Below are 16,334 nucleotides of genomic sequence, written 5' to 3' on the forward strand. Positions count from 1 at the left end.
GAATTTAAAATAACTTCATGGACAGATTGCAGACAAAATTTTCAGGCATATACTTGTATATATTTCCCTTATGAGGGTTATAATGGTAAGTCCATATAATAAGTTCATTGAGCTCTTTCTCTCACATCTCTATGGATTTGTTAACCTAGAGGTGGGTAAATTATTGTTTTTCAAAATTTGTTTACGAAGATTTTGAAAGGAGAAAATAAACAATGTTTTACTCATTTCTAAGTTGCTAAATTTGCAGGATTATAATATAAAACAATGTTTTTTATTTTTTTATTTTTTCGGTTTGAATTGACTTTGTTTCAAATTAATTGTCTATTTAACATTTATTTTGTCTTAAAATAATTGTCATTTTAACAATATAACATTTATTATTTTTCACTATTATACTTTTATTTATTAAATTTCATTCAACTTAACTTTTCCACTAACTACAATTAATAATTGTATTTTACTGGTAAACTATGATAATTTTACCATTGAAATCAACAAAATTAATCTTTTACCATTGAAATCAACAAAATTAATCATTTTCATTAAAAGAAAAATATATTTAATAAAATATTATATTAATGATAATAATTTTCCCATTCAAAATAATAATAATAATTTTCATTTAATATCTTTAAACATTTAAAAATATTATCAATAAATTATGTTTATATAACTACCGTAATGTTATGCGTGCGAATGCATGAGTCTTTTACTAGTTTTGTTTAAAAACTATTATTTCAGTTTTGACAATAATAACTTGAATTAGGCATATATGGAGTCGGATTGGCGGTAAATATAATGACTTAAACAATATCTCTACAACTGTGAAATAAATTTTTCATAAGGATAACTGGATAAAGAGGTTTAGGTAGTTCAATTAGTTTGAACTAAGATATAAAAAGTTAGAGATTATGGACTTAAATTAGGACGAAGAAGAAAAACAAATCTAACAATTGATAACTAATATTTGTCAATCAAATTTTTTTCTCTTTCCATTAAGGATAGTTCAAACATAACTTTAATTTTTTATTAAAAATATTATAATTTTATTTTCATTTATTTATTGTTTTGAAAATTAAAGATGGGAGGAATGCTTATTATTTCTTAACCTAATCCAAACTAATTAATTATAAGATAAAGAAGCCCTCTTTCAAAAAATAAAATAATAAAGAAGCCAATCACTACCAGTAAACATGATTTTAGCGTCGGGTTAAAGATTCAACTCAAATCGTATAAGGACTTGAATTTAAATTTTGATGGCGCATTAAAACTTCATCGGTGGATAATATATACACATACATCGGTCAACACTTCTTGAGCTTTGAGACTATCTTTTACCCCTCAAACACCACTCACCTAGATTTTATTTATATTTTTTTGTAAGAAAGAAAGAAGACAATATAATATACATTCAAAATTTAAAAACATTTTATAATACAAATAAAGAACATTAGTTATATTTTTAAAGCAATCATGAAAGAGGTAATCTATTGATTTGTTTTTTAAAAAAAAAGAGGGTAATGTAATAGCAATGCAGAGCCACACAAAACATAGAGAGTGATGAATAAAGTGATGATGAAGATGAATGGTAAATGGTTGATGAACATGACCATGGCTTCTACTCTCACTCACACACTCTCTCTCACTCCCTCCACTTCCCATTCCTATCTCTCCCAAACCAGACACTGTTTTCGTTATCCAACAATTAAGTTACTTTCTTTCAACAACAATAACCGTAATAACCACCGCGTCTTCTTTAAAGTCTCAGCTTCATCTTCATCTTCATCTTCATCTTCGTTTCAAGCTCTTATATTTGACTGTGACGGCGTCATCTTGGAATCTGAGCACTTACATCGTCAGGCTTATAATGATGCATTTCTTCACTTCAATGTTCGTTCTCCATCTTCTTCTCCTCAACCACTCAACTGGGATATAGAATTCTATGATCAACTTCAGAACCAAATTGGTGGTGGCAAACCCAAAATGCGATGGTTCCTTTCTTTCTTTCTTTCTTTCTTTCTTTCTTTTATTCTTGTAACTTTGCTTCTTAGTATTATTTATTATGTTATGTTTGTCATTGTGTTTTTATTTTATTTTATTGAGAATTTTTAGGTACTTTAAGGAACATGGGTGGCCTTCATCAACGTTATTCGAAACTCCTCCTACTAGTGATGAGGAACGAGCCAAGTTGATTGACACTCTTCAGGTTTTTATGCTTTTTCTTAATCTTACTTTCATTTGTTTGTATTTATTATTATGACTTGGCCACTATACACTTACACAGTGGACACGACACGACCAAACACCGATGTGTGTTTGACATAAGACACGCCTTCAATCTGAAGTGTTAGTGCTATGTTGCTCCGAATGTACTATCAGAACAGAAATTGTGTAGTAATTTAGTACTTAGGAGGTCCACTAATTACCATGTTTCCCATTGTTCATAGGATGAGACTTAGATTGGAAATTATGCAGGTCATTTAATTGACTAAACTTGCTTGTCCTGGTTACTATTTATTTAGAGGGGAAAACTTGGACATGAAATTTTTCTGCCCCTTTCAACTATACAGTAGGAATGAAACTGACACTCATTACGATTATAGTTTCATTGTTTGGCTATTTAATTTGCAAATTCAAGATTACAAAATATTGTGAACTAGAGATTTTTCTTGATCCTTTTCCAACTTATTTTGATTGAGTAAATCGAGTTTTTGTGCTTATCGAAGTATCAAGACTTGTATGCTTATGATGACCCTGTCAATTGTTGCCTCACTTAAGAGTATGGTGCCACATTGAAGAATGAATTTGAGACTTAAGTCAAATGGTAGCTGCATTGGATTTTAGAAAGAAAGAAATAGTATTATACTACTCATGAGTTATATGTCCCACATTGGTTAGATGAAATAACAAGTACTGAGGCTTGTGATATATAAAACAAGAGTTCATTCTCTTTGCAAATCATACCTTTCTCGGCCTTTTGGCTAAGATCAAGTGTAGTATCTGTTCTTATCAGTTTCATATCTGATATGTGAGCCAATGGTCCACACGATATTAAATTTATTTTTTGAGGGGGAGAATCCACCACAATAGCTTGCTATTGGGTCTCTCATGTGTCGCTTTTGTGTTGCACTATTGCAATTGCCTGGCGCACCCCACAAATAAAGTCTAAATTTTTGTTTGTTTTAAGTATTTATTTGGATTAGTATTAATTATGTGTGTTTTTAACCAGTATCATAAGTTCTGTAAATGAAAAATTTAGAAGTTGGGATGAGATTATTTGGAGCATGGAAGTTTTGAACTTGGGACTCTTGTATTGTAGTGTTAAAAGCTGGACTTGGCTCTTTGCTCTTGAATAACTGTAAACCTGGTTAGCAATTGTAAACCTACTTTCACACTCAAATGAACCATCTATTTTCATGAACATGTCTTCAAGAATTTATCCAAGACTAACAATTTGAATCCCATCATTTTAACATGTTTCTTAAATATATTAAATATTTATTTCACTCTCCAAGAAATATAAGTGAATCATGAGAAAGAAGTCTTGATTTGTTGTTTGATATAGTAGTCTGCTTAAGCATATGAAATTTCAGATTACAAATATTCATTTTGTTCTTTATCTCTCTAAATTGCATTTAATCATGTTAAGATATGGATCTAGTTGATTCCATATGACATGAAGGATACAACTAAGTGATTCTCGAGTCAAAGTTATTTTGAGTGAGGAAATCAAGTTTATGCGCCTATGAAAGTTCAAACACTTGTATGCTTTTGTTGCTTGCATAACTAGCTTATTTTGGTTTCTTAAACAATGAAGACCCTGTCAATTGTTGCCTCACTTAGAGTATGGTGTAATTTCATTGGTCATGTAGGATTGGAAGACAGAGAGATACAAAGATATAATCAAGTCTGGCTCTGTACGTATATTTCCTCTCCTAATATTCCACATTCCTGAATTGTGAAGGTGGTATTTTTGTTGATAAGCTAACACAAATTAATTAAATTACCTTCGCATTTTGGCACAGGTAAAACCTAGACCAGGAGTTTTGAAATTGATGGATGAAGCCAGAGATGCTGTACGATTATTTACCGGATATATACTTTTGTAATATTTTGATCTATATTTTTTGTTTTGTTGCACGAAGTATAACCTTGTTTACCGTTATACTTGATTGGTTTGGTTCGGATCTTATAATTTTTTGCTCAATTACTGATGCAGGGGAAAAAGCTAGCTGTTTGCTCTGCTGCAACTAAAAGTTCAGTTATTCTTTGTCTTGAAAACCTTATTGGAATTGTAAGCCTACTTTAATACTTGTTCTCTCTATTGGGAGTAGGAGTTTTCTTTATGAATTTGCATTCAAGCATCTTATTTTTTCTACTGCAGGAGCGCTTTCAAAGCCTTGATTGCTTCCTTGCTGGTATATGCACATCACTTTAATATCTAGTATTGTTTGCATAACTTTGAAACATATATGTTTCCTGCTCATGAGTTTAGGACCAAGTTTAACCTTATCTATCAATTTTATTTAAACTTTAAGGTGATGATGTGAAGGAAAAGAAGCCCGACCCGTCAATATATGTGACTGCTTCCCAGGTTTTAATATGACAATACCATCAAGAACTTTGAAAAGTGAAATTTTGAGGGTTTTTTTGCATACCAAATTACCAAGTATAATTTATATATTGTGCATTGCAGAAGTTGGGTGTATCAGAGAAAAATTGCTTGGTGGTAGAGGATAGTGTTATTGGTTTACAGGTAAATCTTCTCATATTATGAATACTCTATATATGTGCTCAATTAATCTCTTTATATGTTGTGAAAAAGGAAGATAAGAAAAAGCTAACTATCTTAGCTTGTGTTAGAAAGTTAGAGGGCAAGGAAAACTCTTGATTTGTTGTTTGATATAGTAGTTGGCTTAAATAAATGAAATTTCTATTCACAAATCTCTATTTGGTTCCTTATCTACCTAAATTGCATTTAATCATGTTCAGAATACTGTAATCCTGACTTTGTTGACTGTGGTTAAGCGCATTCATCATCCAAGGCTTGAAGCGTGAATCATTAGACTTGGATGGTTTCTGCATTGGACTTTAGAAAGAAAGAAACATTATACTCTTCATGAGTTCTATGTCCCACATTGGTTAGATGAAACAACAAATACTGAGGCTTGTGATATAAAACAAGAGTCCATCCTCTTAGAAAATCATACCTTTCTCGGCCTTTTGGCTAAGATCAAGTGTAGTATCTGTTCTTATCAGTTTAATATCTGATATGTGGGCCAATGGTCCACACGATATTAAATTTATTTATTGAGGGGGAGAGGCCACCACGGTAGCTTGCTATTGGGCCTCTCTTGCGTCGCCTTTGCGTTGCACTATAGCAATGGCCTGGCGCACCCCACCATTTAAGTCTTAAGTTTTGTTTTATAATTCTTTTATTAAAATAGTTTTTTTTCTCTCCACTAAACTAATCATCTTTTGTGACTAAAATACATTCTCAAACTAACAACAAAACTAACAAATTTCTACAGGCAGCAACACAAGCAGGGATGTCTTGTGTGGTTACCTACACATCTTCCACTGCTGAGCAGGTGAGGACCCTCAAATGAATTTAACCAGAAAATACTACGATTTGATATTGAAATTCGGGTGGAAAAACTGGCTGCATGATGACATAACTGGTTTTGTCTTTGATCGAATGTAGGATTTCAAAGAAGCCATAGCAATCTACCCTGACTTGAGTAACGTAAGGTATAATCATAATGCATTGCTGAAAACTGTTTCTATTAGGTGTTCTCAATTCAAACACAGCTACTAATATTTTTTGAACATTTATGCAGCTTGAAAGATTTGGAGTTGCTACTTCAAGATGTTGTAGCTGCTAAATAGAATTATTGTTTATGACATGGAAATGTTATTATTATTAGTTACCTTGAATTGGTTTATGTGAGTAAAGCCGGTCGAAAGTTTGAGGTTTATCACAAGGCTAAGATCCTTTGTTTTTCTTTTCTTTTATTTTCTTTCTTTTACATGTTTTTATGTGGATTCAGTTCATTGCAAAATGTAATAAAGGTCATAATCCATTGTTTGTATTTTGAATGTCTCTCATGAATTTACTTTCATGGTTCATCAAGTTCAGTGCATGAAAGTTGAGATGTTTTTATTTTTAATATTTTCAAATGATTAGTTTCTTTCCTCCTTAAGATTCTTAAGAATGAACATGACCAGCAATGAACTCTATTTCTTCAGTCAAATCATCTATTGAAATATCTTGAGGCCTTTTTTTTTTTTTAAGATCTTGAGGCCTATTTAAGCCGTAAAATACATATTTTTAGGCTATTAACTGATTTAAAATATACTTAAGAACCTCAGATTACATTTTCATCAATGAAAAACTAACAAGACTAATTGTATATCATTCAAAGAGCAAATTTAATTATTTACTCATCATTTCATTTTGAATGGAAGCCGTCCTCAATGCTGTAAATTTGCTAGAATAGTTTCAGTTATCAGGATATAATTTCCAGTACAAAACAATATAAATAAAAACAATTTTAATCCAAATTCATTGAATTTACCATATCTATATCATCCTGATTTAACATGTAGTAAGTAGAGGTGAAAACATTACGACAAATATTAGTTTTGTAAGAAAAGCTGCTAATAAAAGTTCCAACTCTGGTTGTGGTGCTGATTAAGGCTGAGGAGATGGTGGTGTCAGGTCCTCCGGAGGTTGTGGCTGCGGGAATGAGCATTGTACTCACTGCAATAAACTGGTTCACACCAATGATGTTTGTTTCATGAAGCATGGTTGTCCATCTCATTGCGGAAAGACCAATAATGGTTCTGCTGACAATTGTACCACTAGTACCATTGAAAATGAAGATATGGTAAATCTAGTGCGGCTGAGGGATCTATTGGAGATGGTAACAGTTCAGGATTTACACCAGAACAGCAAAATGATTTTTGGACTCTTACAAGGTTCTTCACTGCTCCATCTCATAATATCATTCATTATGATTGTAGTTTCCTTGTTTGGCTATTTAACTTGCAAATTCGAGACTACAAAAATCTGAGAACTAGATATTTTTCTTGATCCTTTTTCAATTTATTTTGAGCGAGTAAATCAATTTTAGCACCTATTAAAGTTCCAACACTAGTATGCTTATGTTGACCTTGTCGATTGTTGCCTCACTTAGACTATTGTGTCAGATTGAAGAATGAATTGTCAAACTTGGATATGGTTGTTGCATTGAACTTTAGAAAGAAAGAAATGGTGTAGTACTCATGAGTTCTATGTCCCACATTGGTTAGATGAAACCTTTCTCGGCCTTTTGGCTAAGATCAAGTGTAGTATCTGTTCTTACCAGTTTAATATCTGATATGTAGGCCAATGGTCCACATGATATTAAATTTATTTTTTGAGAGGGAGAGTCCACCACAATAGCTTGCTATTGGGTCTCTCAAGTGTCGCCTTTGTGTTGCACTATTGCATTGGCCTGGCGCACCCCACCAATTAAGTTATAATTGTTTTTAATTTCTTTTCTTGGCCAAGTACTTTTTTTTGGTTTTAACTTATGATGTGGTTTTTTAACCAGTATCTCAAGAAGTCTAATAATGTAAAATTTCAGAAGCTGAGACTACAATGATTATTTGGATTGCATGATAGTTTTGGACTTGGGACTCTTGTAATGTTACTTACTAAGCTGAACTTGGCTTTTTTGTGTTGGAGGAACTGCAATCCTGATTATGAATTGTATACCTACTTTTACACTAAAATGAAGCATTTATTTCCGCAAACATGTCTTCAAGAATTTATCCAAGACCCACAATCTGAGTCCCATCTTAGCAATGCTCCTGAGTTAGTAGTATTTATAGTGTAGGTTTAGGGTTTTGGTCCTTGAACCTTTACCTGGGCTGCTGTCCTTGGAGGACAGCTGTAAGCAGATTGTGAGAGGACACCTTGGATCCGGACTGGACGGCCCAGATGGCTCCATGGGGTCATTATTCCAGTGCAGTCGAGGGATAATTCCATCTCAGGGTCCTTCATGACCTATCAGGAGGGAAGTCCAGACCGTCCCTGGTTTGGGTTTTGGCTCAGACCGCAATACAAATCTTCATTTTGCTCGTTATCTCGCTAAATTGCATCTAATAATTGTTGGATCTTGTGTTGGGGGTCTGCTGCAATAACTTGACCAAGAAGATGATGAAGATGAATACGATGAAGTGTGCATATAAATTCCAAAGATTGTTGTATATCTTGATTGTTGGGAAGATGCTGCTGTACTTGAAACCTGAAAAGATTAATGGTTATGCATGCAAACTCAAAGCGTATGGGGTTGCCATACTAACCTTTAGGTTCGATTCGCCCCCACCAATAACTGTATATTGGATGCAATAAGGAATGAGCGGCGAATCCCCTTCAGGATACTATGAGTTCCTTGACGTGTATTGCACAACCACACCAAGCGTATCTCCTTTCGTGTATCAAACTAATGTCCAAATGTCAAACATTTATAGTGCATTATATGACCCTTCACATGAGAGAAAGCACCCCTTTGACTTGAAACAATGTTATGGTTCATTAAACATCCCTTTGTCAAAGGTTATAATCATATACACTTGAATCAATGCTATGGTTCATTAAGCACCCTTTTGCCAAAGGTTATAACCATATACACTTGAATCAATGTCAAGGTTCATTATCTATAATAAATAATAATGTTTCAATGTATATGAATGATTCTCATGAAGAGTTACAACTTATGGTTCTAAAGTGATTCCATTATTTTGGAAATCACCAACAATCCCCCACCATTTTCAAAATACTAAATCACATAAATCCGGAAATTCCATGCCTTCAGATAATGGTATCTCGCGATTTGAACCATTACTTAGTAAGTTAAGTTTTCGCTCATTCCCAAATAGTATGGTAGGCAAGCTTTGAACCAACTATTCATTAGAACAAGTGTGCATAACTTACACATAGAATCTCGGTACCATTGATAAAGAGACTTGTAAGATGACACATTAAGAAGGCCTTGTGTCATATATCCCTTTTCATGAGAATTTAAGAGTCAAACCCTTGAACTCCGTGAAGCGGCCAAACTTCATTCTCACATAGGTAGACTATATCGGGAATGCCCCATAAGTATGCATTCCAGCAAATGTATGCTATATGTCCATTAAGAGGAAAACCTCATCCTACCCTTTTTCTTCTTATGGTCCAAGTACTTTTACCCCTTGGGATGTTTCTATTGTCAAGTACTTCAATCACTCTAATAGTGTACTTTCACCATTGAACCCAAGACTTGATGCTACTCAAGTGTGGGTTGAGTTTCCACCATTGGTGATCAATTAGATTTGGGTTTGTACCACATCCCTAATAATGTCTTCAATGTATTCAACATCATTTCCAAAGACATCATTCCTTGTCAATCATTTCGTCAAATAATTGCAAGATTTTCTTTTAACTTTTATAAACTTTGAATATTCAATTCTTCACATAGATTTTGTATTCTCATAGCTATGTCTATGGATCAACTTATATACTCTTGATAGTATTCACCAACTATCATCAAACCATGACACACTTTTGTCACTTGAGTATATTGCAATAATACACAAACTTTTATGTCATTACATATTTGCTATAACAATATTAACATGCATTTCAATTTGAACTTCAACTTTTCTTTTATATCTAGCTAAGATATATCATACATTGAATGCATTAAACATACATAGCAAAATAAAACATGATCATAAAAGAATATCACAACCAATTTTTACTTGGTTTAGTGCATTGTAAATTCTGTGCATATCCTGTGCTCGAAAATGAAGTGATGCCTTTTGTTTTCGCTAGTTCTATTTACAATAGTATGCAATTCGTCAAAACAGGGCAACCAGTGGGCTATTACTAACTTCATTATTTTTCGTTTGTATACTATCCAATGTTTTTCAAACCATTTAAAACAAAGTCACATATTTATCCAAAATACTTATCCAATTCTGTTCTTGAATTATTTCTAAATCATGTATTGATCTAATACCATATGATAAATCTATCATAAATAAATTACTTTTAGATAATACACATGCATTTAGAACACCAAATATTTCATAATACGTCATCACTTATATGCATATTATCTCATGTTCAAATTAACATCAAATGGATTTCAAACGATAAATTTCATACATATCAAGATTTATCATGCATATATCATCTACAACCATATGTAAATTTAACACAAACACATCACATATGAAATATTTATCCATAAATTTCCACGACATATATTCATAAATGGAATTTGTTTACCGTTCACCGTAGTCATGGATGAAAATGTAAGCTTTCATCTCTTCCAAAAATTGCAACCATTAATCACAAGTAAATCATAAATCGAACCTAAAGATTGTTGGATCTTGTGTTGGGGGTCTGCTGCAATAACTTGACCAAGAAGATGATGAAGATGAATACGATGAAGTGTGCACATAAATTCCAAAGATTTGTTGTATATCTTGATTGTTGGGAAGATGTTGTTGTACTTGAAACCTGAAAAGATTAATGGTTATGCATGCAAACTCAAAGCGTATGGGGTTGCCATACTAACCTTTAGGTTCGATTCGCCCCCACCAATAACTGTATATTGGATGCAATAAGGAATGACCGGCGAATCCCCTTCAGGATACTATGAGTTCCTTGACGTGTATTGCACAACCACACCAAGCGTATCTCCTAACAGTATTTTACAGATTTATGGTTCCAGCAATTCACTCATGCATTAGAGAATTGATGGATGATTTAGAGTAAGAGAATGAGGGAGAATTATGTTGTTAATGCAACAAAATTCTGTCCAAAATTGTGTGTTGTTGTTCTTTCGTGTATCAAACTAATGTCCAAATGTTAAACATTTATAGTGCATTATATGACCCTTCACATGAGAGAAAGCACCCCTTTGACTTGAAACAATGTTATGGTTCATTAAACATCCCTTTGTCAAAGGTTATAATCATATACACTTGAATCAATGCTATGGTTCATTAAGAACCCTTTTGCCAAAGGTTATAACCATATACACTTGAATCAATGTCAAGGTTCATTATCTATAATAAATAATAATGTTTCAATGTATATGAATGATTCTCATGAAGAGTTACAATTTATGGTTCTAAAGTGATTCCATTATTTTGGAAATCACCAACAATAATGTTATGATATCTATCTAGTTGATTCGATATGACAGAAGGATCTAACTAAGTGATTGCTTGAGTCAGTTATTTTGAGTGAGGAAATCAAGTTTATGCACCCATGAAAGTTCCAACACTAGTATGTAGGATTGGAAGACAGAGAGATACAAAAATATAATCGAGTCTAGCTCCGTAAGTATATTTCCACATAATGTTCCTCATTCCTGTACTGTGAAGTGTGAAGGTGGTTTTTTTGTTGTGGATCTATCTTTTAAGTTAAATTACCTGTACATTTTTGCATTGGTAAAACCCAGACCAATGGTTTTGAGATTTACGGATGAGGCCAGAGATGACGTACAATATCATTGTTTACCAGTTACATATATTTTTCTACTATTGTGATCTCTAATTAGTGTTTCGTTGCACAAAGTTTAAATTTTTTTACTGGTTGAGTGACTGCAATATGAGTTGTTCTGATTATTGTTCCAACTCACCGTTCTATGATCTATCTGCTAATAAGTTTGTCATCCTTTCTGTTGCAGGGGAAAAAGCTAGCTGTTTGCTCTGCAGCAACTAAAAGTTTGGCCATTCTTTGTCTTGAAAACTTTATTTGATTCATAAGCCCATTTTCGTATACGTTCTCACTATTGGGAGTAAGATTTTTTCTATTAATTGGGGTTCATCCATCTTATTTTTTCTGCTGTAGGAGCATTTTCAAGGCCTTGATTGCCTCCTTGCTGGTATATTCATTCACACCATATTGTTTATATAACATTGAAACATATGTTTCCTGCTTAAGAATTTTGGACCAAAACTTATTCCATGTTGTCATGCCCCCTATTGAGACTGAGGCATCAAAGCTCAAAGTTAATACATAGTGTAAGACAAATAAAATTCAGTTGGCGTGAATTATAGAGGGTTTCCTTGTTGAAACTCTATTCAGTTTTATAGATTTTTTGTCATCTAGTAATACTTTGCATACTCAATTTGAAACTTACCTATCCATTTAATTTAAACTTTCATGTGATGGTGTTAAACGTAAATAAGCCCGACCTGTCAATATATTAGGCCACTTCTTAGGTTTCAATATGACAATACCATGAAGAATTTAGAAAGTTGAAACTGTGAGGTTTCTTTTTTGTGCCAATAGTATAATTTGTATATTGTGCATTGCAGAAACCTGGGCGTTTCAGAAGAAGATTATTGTTACCCTGGCTTAAGCTGCATTTATAAAAAATAAAAAATAAACTTAAACCAGCTTGCAGTACAACAAAAGAAGCAGTAGCTACCAAGTTGCATTTAATCATGTTAAGAATATTGTTACCCTGGCTTGAATTTGTTAACTGTGGTTAAATGCATTCTTTATCCAAGGTTTGAATAGGGAATTGTTAGACTCGGATGATTGCTGCGTTGGAAGAAAGAAATAGCTTGGTACTCATGAGTTCTATGTCCCACATCGGTTAGAATAATAACAAGTACTGAGGCTTTTGATATAAAAGAAGAGTCCATTCTCTTAACAAATCATACCTTTCTCGGCCTTTTGGCTAAGATCAAGTGTAGTATCTGTTCTTATCAGTTTAATATCTGATATATGGGCCAATGGTCCACATGATATTAAATTTATTTTTTGAGGGGGAGAGTCCTCCACCACAATAGCTTGCTATTGGGTCTCTCAAGTGTCGCCTTTGCGTTGTACTATTGCATTGGCCTGGCGCACCCCGCCAATTTAGTATTAAATTTTGTTGTTTTAGTTTCATAAGTGCTTATCCGGTTAAGTACTTGTTAGAACTTTCTTGGTTTTTTAACTGGCAGTATCTTAAGTTCTGTTGGTGGATAATTGCTGAAGCAGAAACAGCGAGGATTATCTAGATATGAATGGTAGTTTCAGAAGCTGTCACCCCACCAAGGCTTAATTTGTTTTCTTCTCATGGATACCTTTGTAAGCGTTCTTTGAGCCCGAAGGTTTCTTCTGGCCTTGGACTATGGCTCCCCTCACCCTAAAGACAAGTTAATTAAAAAATAAATAAAGCTGTGTTAATGGAAAATTTCAGAAGATGGAGTTGCAATTATTATTCGGATTGAATGGTAGTTTTGGATTTGGTATTTTGTTTGAATATTTTTAATCCTGACAAGGAATCGTAAGCATAATTTGATAGTATTTTTCAAACATGTCTTCAATTATCTATCCAGGCCCGCAGGTTGAGTCCCATCTTTTTTCACAAACATGTCTTTACTTATAAATATTTATTTCACTATCCAAGAAATAGTTGTTTGATTAGTTAAGCATACAAGATTTCAGATTATAAGCATTTTGTTCCTTACCTCGCTAAATATGGATCTAGTTGATTCCATATGACATGAAGGATCTAAGTGATTGTGTATTACCATAAGAAATAAATCCTACAGGTCTAGGGGGACACTCCACTTGCCCACCACCTGGGTGAAGTCCACAGAAGCAGGCCTACCACGTGCCTGCCACGTGGGCATGATCCCTGCATAACATCTAGGATCCCAGAGCCATATTCACAATCCACATTGAGGACAACGGATTTTTGTGACTCAAGCCCGAAGTCCCCGCCCACTTCGACCAAGTCTACCCTCTCCAATTTCATGTGGCCGATAACTTAGGGGGTAAAGGCAAGGAACGGGCAAAGCTGGCGTGGGATGTGGAGGGAAAGCAGTTCCGCTTTTTGCTAGGTTTAGGCTTCTATAAATACCAGAGCCAGGCTCCTCATAATGGCAATCGAATATACAGACTACCCATACCTCTGACCTTGGTAAAGCACTTCGCGGCTAGGGTTGGAACTATTGTACTCAGAACAAGTACAAATTGCTTGAGTTAAGGTCATTTTGACTGACTAAATCAGATTTCAGTTTTGTGGATCCATGAAAGTTCCATCGCTTGTGTGCTTGACTTATTTTGGTTGTTTAAACAATAAGAACCTGTCAATTGTTACCTTACTTACAGTAATGGTGTCATTTCATTGGTCATGTAGGATTGGAAAACAGAGAGATATAATCAAGTCTGGCTCTACAAGTATATTTCATGGCTATTGAAACAATAACCGATTTTTTTTTTTAATCTGGCAATATTTTGCATACACAAGTTTAAACTTATATGTCCATTTTATTTAAATTTTCACGTGTGATGATGTGAAGGAAAAGAAGCTGGAACCATCAATATATTTGACATATCTTCCAAGGTTTTAATATCACAATTCCATCAAGAACTAAGAAATGTGAAATTCCAAGGTTTCTGTTTTGTGCCAAGTGCCAACAGACCATTTATAATTTGTATGCTGTGTGCAATGCAGAAAATTGGGTGTATCAGCTAAAAAAATGCTTGGCAGTAGAGCATATGTTATTGATTTACAGGTAGGTCTTCTCATGTTATCAATACTTAATCTCTTTATATGTTGCGCAAAAGGAAAATAAAAACAAAACTAAATATCTTAGCTTGTGTTAGAAAGTTAGAAGGCAATGTAATGTTTATTTTTGTTGTTTCATATAGTAGTGGACTTAAGTAAATGAAATTTCAATTTACAAATCTTAATCATGTTCCCTATCTCTCCAAATTTGTAACCAGTGGTTAAACTAATTCATCATCCAAGGTTAGAAAAGAGGATTGTTAGATTGGATGGTTATGAAATTGGACATTAGAAAGAAAGAAATATTATACTCTTCATGAGTTTTATGTCCCACATTGGTTAGATGAAATAACAAGTACTGAGGCTCGTGATATAAAACAAGACTCCATTCACTTAGAAAATCATACATTTCTCGGCCTTTTGGCTAAGATCAAGTGTAGTATCTATTCTTATTAGTTTAATATCTAATATGTGGACCAATGGTCCACACGATATTAAATTTATATCTTGAGGGGGGAGAGTATAGCTTGCTATTGGTTCTCTCAGGTGTCGCCTTTGTGTTGCACTACAACATTTGCCTGGTGCACCCCACCAAAAAGTCTAAAAAAAAATTCTTCTTTTTGTGGATAATTAAGTGCTTATTTGGATGAGTTACTTATGTTGTGTATTTCTGAAACCGGTACTACAATGATTATTTGGGGTTGTGAAGTCTAAGTTCATTTGTAAGTTTGCATAGATAAGTATTCTTTGGGTTTTGCCAAAAAAAAGTACGTATCAGATGTTGGTTTTTTGATTGGTATCTTATGCTGTGCTAATGGAAAATTTCACAAGCTGGGATTACAATGATTATTTGGAATGCGTGGTAAATTTGTACTTGGGACTCTTGTAGTATTACATCTAAAAAGATGGACTTGGCATTTTGTTTTTGAGTATTGTGATCCTGATTAGGAATTGTGAACTTGTTTTCGAATGAAGCAATTATTTTTGTAGGCATGGTTTCAATAATTGATCCAATAACAACTTGAGTCCCATCTTTTGCTCAGTAAAAATTGAGTTATGATACATAGACACCCTTAGGTGGCAATACACCCCTTGACATCCACACAAAAATCTGACACGTGGCCACGTGGACTCCGCACAAGCACATTTTCTCTTTCCTCTTCTCATTTCTCATCCTAATGTATGTGGTGTACAAAGGTGTATGAGAATAAAGGGTGTCTATGTAACATTTTTCAAAAACAAAACAAAAAACTATTTGATCCCATATATTGAATATTTTTCCAGTGAATATTTCACTCTCCCAGAAATATTTCCAGTGAATTCATATAACAAGTCTCGATTTGTTGTTTGATATAGTATTTTGCTTAAGCATATTAAATTTCATATTACAATGCAATTTGTTCCTATCTTGCTTTGCATTTAATCATGTTATGATATGGATGTGATTTAAAAGTCATCTATTTACCTGGGATTTAAAAGTTTTTTTAATAGACCGCATCAAATGTTTGTTTAGATTTTGAACAAGTGTATAGCATCAAATGGGGTGGTGGCGCAGTTGGCTAGCGCGTAGGTCTCATAGCTACTGAGTGATCCTGAGGTCGAGAGTTCGTTCGAGCCTCTCTCACCCCATAATTTGTTTTTTGTTTTTGGACTATCATCTTTTGTTTAATTATTTCAAAAAAAAAAAAAGAATAAGATTTTGCTGCCATTTAAACTACACGTATAACGTACAAATAAATAACCTAGCACGAATGATAAATTTGTGATATGGTC

At 33.7% G+C, this 16,334-nt stretch overlaps 1 protein-coding gene and 5 non-coding genes across 6 annotated transcripts; all 6 read left to right on the forward strand.

Moving 5' to 3' along the window:
• The first annotated feature begins 1,594 nt into the window (after positions 1 to 1,594).
• Positions 1,595 to 6,092, forward strand: LOC146933629 (Haloacid dehalogenase-like hydrolase (HAD) superfamily protein). Its single transcript, XM_085705429.1, has 11 exons — positions 1,595 to 1,991; positions 2,113 to 2,206; positions 3,873 to 3,917; positions 4,026 to 4,076; positions 4,220 to 4,294; positions 4,385 to 4,418; positions 4,539 to 4,594; positions 4,697 to 4,756; positions 5,532 to 5,591; positions 5,705 to 5,751; positions 5,841 to 6,092. Exons 1-11 carry the CDS (start codon positions 1,600 to 1,602, stop codon positions 5,887 to 5,889), a joined length of 963 nt encoding a protein of 320 aa, XP_085561555.1. The 5' UTR covers positions 1,595 to 1,599; the 3' UTR covers positions 5,890 to 6,092.
• Positions 2,961 to 3,156, forward strand: LOC146933630 (U2 spliceosomal RNA). The gene has a single exon (XR_015009035.1). It is a non-coding gene; the product is annotated as a U2 spliceosomal RNA (small nuclear RNA).
• LOC146933631 (U2 spliceosomal RNA) lies at positions 5,207 to 5,402 on the forward strand. The gene has a single exon (XR_015009020.1). It is a non-coding gene; the product is annotated as a U2 spliceosomal RNA (small nuclear RNA).
• Positions 6,093 to 7,318: 1,226 nt separating the features above from the next.
• On the forward strand, positions 7,319 to 7,513 carry LOC146933632 (U2 spliceosomal RNA). Its single transcript, XR_015009034.1, has one exon. It is a non-coding gene; the product is annotated as a U2 spliceosomal RNA (small nuclear RNA).
• Positions 7,514 to 12,716: 5,203 nt separating this feature from the next.
• On the forward strand, positions 12,717 to 12,915 carry LOC146933633 (U2 spliceosomal RNA). Its single transcript, XR_015009033.1, has one exon. It is a non-coding gene; the product is annotated as a U2 spliceosomal RNA (small nuclear RNA).
• Positions 12,916 to 14,964: 2,049 nt separating this feature from the next.
• On the forward strand, positions 14,965 to 15,153 carry LOC146933634 (U2 spliceosomal RNA). Its single transcript, XR_015009040.1, has one exon. It is a non-coding gene; the product is annotated as a U2 spliceosomal RNA (small nuclear RNA).
• The last annotated feature ends 1,181 nt before the right edge of the window (positions 15,154 to 16,334 follow it).

This window comes from Medicago sativa, chromosome 4 (genome assembly GCF_051527215.1).
Source record: "Medicago sativa cultivar Bolivia chromosome 4, Bolivia_mono, whole genome shotgun sequence".
Lineage (NCBI taxonomy): Eukaryota > Viridiplantae > Streptophyta > Magnoliopsida > Fabales > Fabaceae > Medicago > Medicago sativa.